General features: G+C 54.1%; 2 protein-coding genes across 2 annotated transcripts in view; one reads left to right on the top strand and one right to left on the bottom strand.

The window, feature by feature from the left end:
* Positions 1-136: 136 nt before the first annotated feature.
* PTSG_07841 (uncharacterized protein) lies at positions 137-5,273 on the bottom strand (the record flags this gene model as incomplete). The annotated part of the gene is made up of 17 exons (XM_004991589.1): positions 137-170; positions 410-461; positions 675-745; positions 1,081-1,188; positions 1,373-1,487; positions 1,697-1,855; positions 2,116-2,175; positions 2,342-2,402; positions 2,623-2,688; positions 2,919-3,038; positions 3,242-3,591; positions 3,779-3,904; positions 4,170-4,284; positions 4,498-4,616; positions 4,819-4,871; positions 5,000-5,084; positions 5,195-5,273. 17 exons carry the CDS (start codon positions 5,271-5,273, stop codon positions 137-139), a joined length of 1,773 nt encoding a protein of 590 aa, XP_004991646.1.
* Positions 5,274-5,385: 112 nt separating this feature from the next.
* PTSG_07840 (uncharacterized protein) overlaps positions 5,386-6,781 on the top strand; it is a gene marked incomplete at its 3' end in the record, with an annotated part of 4,746 nt that continues 3,350 nt past the window's right edge. The window contains exons 1-4 of the mRNA XM_004991588.1: positions 5,386-5,517; positions 5,781-5,809; positions 5,917-6,021; positions 6,225-6,527. Of these exons, the coding sequence (XP_004991645.1) occupies positions 5,422-5,517; positions 5,781-5,809; positions 5,917-6,021; positions 6,225-6,527 (533 nt within the window). The 5' untranslated portion in view covers positions 5,386-5,421. The remainder of the gene's footprint in view (positions 5,518-5,780; positions 5,810-5,916; positions 6,022-6,224; positions 6,528-6,781) is intronic.

Below are 6,781 nucleotides of genomic sequence, written 5' to 3'. Positions count from 1 at the left end.
TTGTTGTTGTTGTTGTTGTTGTTGTTGTTGTTGTTGTTGTTGTTGTTGTTGTTGTTGTTGTTGTTGTTGTTGTTGTTGTTGTTGTTGTTGTTGTTGTTGTTGTTGTTGTTGTTGTTGCTCCTGTGTTTGCTCTTTCTCATCGCCCGCCAATTCCTGCATTGTCGTTGGTGCTGTGAGTGCGGAGATGTGACAAAAACGCACATGTGTGCACACATACACGCATACACGCACGCACAGACACAGACAGATACACACACAGATACACACACACACACGCACACACACAGACACACACACACACAGATACACACACACACACGCACACACACAGACACACACACACACACAGATATACGCACACACCGTTCTGTGTTCGATTTCGCTGCGGCAGAGTGGGCAGAGTTCGCACTGCAGGGAGCAGATCAAGCAGAAGGCGCGATGTCCACACGGCTCATGCACAACTGCAGCCAACGGACGTATGTCAACGCATATGACAGGTGTGATTTCCAGGTATCACGCGATCACGCACACACGCGCACACGCGCACACGCACACACGCACACAGGTCTGTGCCAATGCAAATGCATATCCGCTTGACTGGCATGCCTCAAAACAACGGCACACTTCAACCCTGCTCTGCGCCCAAACACACTCAGTGCATCTCACCCCCTCACCTTCGATTGGCCGCACGAAACAGATGGAGCACGTGTTGTCTTCGTCCAAGTCGTCGTCGTCATTCAACTCTCTGGCGGCGCACAGCAGAGGCAATGGGCAGAACGGAAGCAGGGAGGTTGGAGAACGAGGGGGAGAGGTTTAGGTGCATCAAGTGCATGAATGTGAACACGTCGTGGCGTGTAGATGAAGGTGAATTTGTGCAACGCACACACACACACACACACGCACACACGCACACATACACATACACATACACACATACACACACACATACACACACGTACATACGCACAGCACACGTGTACACCATCGCACCAAGCACCATTCATCCATCCCTCTTCTATGCCTCTTCCCCTCCCATCTCAAGTTCAACACCGACACCCCCTTCCATCGAGACAAACGCACTGCTGAATCTGATTGAGGAGAACGAGACGCGGAATGATACGCCGCTGCTGTTCCGTCAAAACGCCAATTTGGTTCAAGTCGTACACGTCCTCATCGACAGGCCGAAACCTATGGGCAGTGCAGGCGGGGGGGGGGGAGAGTCAATCGAGGGGGGAGCACATGTCACATCATCGCAAAGACCTTCAAGCCCTGCATCACTGGATCACAACACACCACCACCACACACCACCACAACTACACATTACAACTACACAACACAGCCACCACACACTAAAACCAATACGATTCCCACTTGTATGGCCTGTCGCCGAAGTTGAAAGCGACGTGCTGGTCAATCATGAGGGACGCAGCCGGATACACACGGTCGCGCAGGTGGGGCGGCAGCCGCAGCACACGCGTACGCTGGCCTGAAGGTGATGGTGGTGGTGGTGGTGGTTGGCTGAGTTGCGTTGCATAGGATTGTGGTATCAGAAAACGACACACACACACACACACACACACACACACACACACACACACACACACACACACACACACACACACACACCCACGCAAACACAGCCGCGCACTACACAACACAGCAGCAGCAGCAGCAGCAGCAGTTCTGGCTGCGCACCGTTGACGCTGAACCATGCGCGGTGGTGGACGAGGTCGAGGTAGCAGCCGAGAACATCACCGGGCCGCCACTTGATGTTCGTGTGTGCGGGCGCTTGGTTGAACCAGACGAGCTGGCGAGAACCGTCAACGGCAAGCGAGTACTCATCGTCGCCAATGCCTGGCGTCGTGTCACGCGCACGAGGGATGAGATGGTGGGCGGTGGGGTGCGAGAGACGGAGGGTGTGAATGTGTGAGGGTGGTGGTGACAGCAGGGTGTGTGGGCTGGTCCTGCATTGAATGGATGGCCAAACAGACGAGACGTAACGTGCACGTACACGAACACGACAGTGTGATGGAATGTTGACTGCAGTGACTAACGCCACGGTCACCACCACACGGGAAAGGGTAAAAAAAAAAAAAAAAAAAAAAAACACTCACCTCGCCCCTCCTCTGTTTGGTATTGGCACCCGTCCACCGCCCATCCAATCTGCATGATGCCTGCAGGCAACGCACAGTCCGGGGGAAGGGGGGCGGAGGAGTGTGAGACAACGTATCACAGCGACTCAAAAGGCAGGTGTACACACCCATAGACACACACACACACAATAACACACACACACACGCACACAAACACACACACACACACACAAGATCACATGCGCACCTGCGGTGAAGAGCGTGACTTCGTAGTACCAGCACTTTCCGCTGGTGGCGCAGCACGTGGCCTATCCATGAAAATGGAGGGAAAGTGTTGGGTGGTGGAAGCAGATGTTGGCAAAGGAAGCCCCAAGAACCACACACACACACACACACACACACACACACACACACACACACACACACACACACACACACACACACACACACACACACACACACGTACACACAACACACACATCCATACACAATACACACACACACACAATAACACAGGTATATGCGCACCCGAACGCTCTCGAAGGAGTTGACGTCGGACCGAATTTCCACCCCGTCTGGTGACAGTTTGAGAAACTGGCGGTAATTCACAGACACGCGACGGTGAGAGTATGAATGGGCGCGAATTTGCATGTAGGCGTTAACATACATCAACGAAATGCCTGTCAATGCCGACACACACACACACACACACACACACATACACACACACAATCGTACACAAATACACACAAACACACACAATCGTACACAAATACACACACACACCGACACCCCCCCCCCCTCCCGCGCGTGACTGTGCGGACCTTTGTTGCGTCGTGTGCGTCGAGCATGACGTTCATACCCTCTGGAACGGCGCGGACGGCGATGGGGCGGCGGGAGCACGGCAGCACATTGTCCAGCAGCCACGAGGTGCAGAACGCAAGCTGGTGTCGCATGTGGTGTTGATGGTGGTGTGGATGGTGGGTGGGGTGTTTACGTGATGGTCACGTGAGGTAAGGCGGCGTGTGCTTGTTTGGAAGCAAATGCAATACAAGCAAGCTTGAAACGCGGTCGTGACATGTCTGAAAACGCGGATAATGAAACAATCTCGTGCAGTACTGCATGCTCTGAAACATTGCCTGCCCACCTGCGCTTTCAACAAAACGTTCAGAAGTCCTCTCCCCCCTGTTGAGTGCACGGGTGTTGCTGCGGTTCGCGCCACTGCTGGTGCTGGTGATGCTGTGCTCATCCCCTGCTGGTCATCATCGATACTCGTTGCACGCGTGGCCTCACGCGCACCATCGCAATCACCACTATGGGTCTTGTCGTCACCACCACCATCCCCATTGTCGGCGTTGCCACCATCAGCACCATCAGCACCAACACCATCACCATCCCCTTCATCACCACCACCAACACCACCACTTTGATACCGCTGTTCGAGAGCGAACACAATAGCCGGCGTGCCGTGCTCCTGAAGAGCGGACTTGTTCGCGCCTGAAGGCAGCAGCAAGAGCAGTCAATGTGCACAGACCATCAGCCAGGCATGTGCGCTGCTACTCGCGCACATGTACGAGCTTGGCTGTGTGCATTGAAGGGCGACTCAATGGCAGTCAACGGCACGTACACACACACACACACACACACACACACACACACACACACACACACACACTTCGCGTACCTGTGCGCGCTAGCATTTCCACGGCGGTCAGGGCTTTCAGGACAATCAATGGCCGTTCACCCATCATCAGCAGCGTTTCAAGTCTGGATATCAGCTCTGGTGAGCACAGGTTCTCTGCAAGCGCACCTGTGGTTCCCGCACACAGGCAGCATGTTGCCATGGACGGTGTGAGAACATGAGGTTGAATACGTGGTGCTACTGACAACGACGCGTGATGTAACACTCATGTGCACTTTCATCATCATCATCATCGTCACACACACAAGCACACACACACACAAAAAAAAAACACAAGCACAAGCACACACACACACACACACACATAAAAGCACACACACACACACACACACACACACACTCGCACACCCATCACTTCCGTAGCCATCGCCACCTGAGAAGTTATCGGCAAGAAGCGCCAAACACATGAGCGCATTGACGAGAGATTGCTCGTCGCGCTGCTGTGAGATGGTGTTGGTGATGATACCGGACACGTTCTTCAGCGATGCCTGCACGGACACGTGTGGTGAATGAGGGGGTGGGGTGTTGTGTGAACATTCTATGATGTTTGGGCGCAACTATGCGCAAGAAAACGCACACACACACACACACACACACACACACACACACACACACACACACACACACACACACACACACACACACACACACACACACACACACACACAATCACTCACTCACACACCGTAAGAAGCGCGTACCACGGGTGGTGTCGGCAGCGTTTCCACGAAGAGGGCAATAACGGCTTTGGCCATCGGATTGTGGTGCGGGATGGCCTCGATGAGCGCTTGAGCGACCCGCTCATATTCGTCGCCGTGCTCTTCAGAGGCAGACAAACCAACAGCCGTGTGCACACATACACAAGCACACACACAATCACAATCACACACACACACAATCACAATCACACACACACACACAATCACAATCACACACACATGCACAATGTAAGGGTGCGGTGAATAGCGAAGAATCAATGCCGACTCATGCATTAGTTCAGACACGCTCCACAGCTGTCGTACCTGCTCTGTCTACATACAGGAACACGTTCTCCAGTCCCTCCATGTAAAAGTCTCTGCCAGTCGCGAGTGCGTTGGGATTGCGTATGGGAGTCAGAGACGTTGAGTTGCGTGAGTCATGCAAGCACAGCCGCAATTTCCCTCATGCACGTCAAGCACACAATGACCAGCGCTCGGCACTTACTGCGTCACAGCACGAGGAGCATCCAACACCGTCTGTGTGATGCATTGCTTCAAGAATCGGGAAGTCTCATCCTCAGGCCCTTGATCTGTGATGACGCAGAGTTGCGCGTGTGCATGAGAGCAGGCGTGCCCTCGTGAAACCACAGCAATACCCAGCAGGCAATACCTCCCCCCTGACAGTTAAACAAACACGCACCTGTGCTGGTGCTGTCCGTTTGTGAGGATCCTTCACGCCCTCGCCGGCGTCGGAATATCTGCTTGAAGCGACTCCACATGTCAGCTTGGTGCGGTGAACAACGCTGGTGTCCTGTGTGTCTCTGTTGTTTGTGTTTGTGTTTGAGTCGTCTTCAGGCGCCCTGTTGTGCCTTTGAGTCGTGAACATTTGCGAATGATTTCATGTAAATTTCCGCAGCGCAACAGACGATGATGAGCAGCAGCAGCAGTTTGGACGAGCTGGTGGTCGACAGGGCTGACTTGTCGGCAGCCGTTGATCGTGCAAAGCACGCACGCCAACTGCAGGTGTGTGTATGCTTGTATGCTTGTATGTGTGTGTGCATGTGTGTGTGTGCGTGCGTAAGCCTGCACAGTCGTGCGTGATTTTCTTTTCTGTGTTCTCTGTGCACTGCAGAAGACTGTACCTCCTCCTCTCCCCTCTCCCTTGCCCTCAGTATTACTTGGCTACCTCAAACACACACACACACACACACACACACACACACACACACACACACACACACACACACACACACACACACACACACACACACACACACACATAACAGGAGGATGTGGGCACCCGCCCGCTTCGAGAGTAAGTGGATGGCCGCTTGGTGCTTGCTTTTGTTGTGATGTTTATCTCTGCTTGATGTCCTGCATGTTGCTAAGTGTGGCGTGTGATGGGGTTCGTCTGCTTGTCAGAGGAATGTTGGCCGCAGTCCTGGCTCCGGACGTGTGCGACCTGGTGCAACAACTTGAACAAGCCATGGGGGAAAAGCGACTCGAACAGCGCCAAGCTGCCATTCGGTGCGAGCACGCCCGCCTGCACGTGTTGGTGCCTGCTTGTGTGTGCGTCTGTGCGTTACGTCCATGTCCGCTCCCGCTCTTTGGATGAACGCAGTCTTGCTGCACAGCCAAGTGCGTGCGAGTGACCCCGTGCACCTGCAGCGACGTCGACTGCGAAGCCTGTTTGGCGCGTGCTCACGCTTCTTATGTTCTCCGCATCAAAGGGAGGCTCGCACGGCACTTCTCGAGCTCGCGTGGCCCGCACCAGCCCAGCCGCCACGTGACGATGACAGCGAAGGAACTGAGCCGCGTGAAAGCGTCTCAACGGCGTCCACGGCCACGCCATCCTTACCATCGTCCATCACATCGCTGCCGATTGAAGCGTGCGTGGCGGCGTGTCGGGTGAAGATTGAGTACCACTTTGGCGTTGGCGATAATGCAGCATCCCTCAAGCAACAGCCGGAGCTCATGCTCGACTTTGTCACGCGACTCTTGGAGACCGCCATGCGCGACCTCCACACGTGGCGGTGAGGCGTCAGAAAGGGGGGGGGGTGTTGCTGTGTGTGATGATGTATGTGTGTGTGTGTGTGTGTGTGTGTGTGTGTGTGTGTATTTGTGTGTGTGTGTGTGTGTGTGTGTGTGTGTGTGTGTGTGTGTGTGTGTGTGTGTGTGTATGTGTGTGATGTGTGCATGATTATGTGTTGTCAGAATCGTGAGTGTCCCTTCGGTTGTGCAAGAGCTCTCATTCCCACTTTCAACCTCACACCGTCCTCGTCGCTGT

This window comes from Salpingoeca rosetta (genome assembly GCF_000188695.1).
Source record: "Salpingoeca rosetta unplaced genomic scaffold supercont1.19, whole genome shotgun sequence".
In the NCBI taxonomy this organism is placed as follows: Eukaryota; class Choanoflagellata; order Craspedida; family Salpingoecidae; genus Salpingoeca; species Salpingoeca rosetta.
Note: the sequence above shows the minus strand (reverse complement) of the source record. Positions and strands in the feature narration are given on the sequence as shown.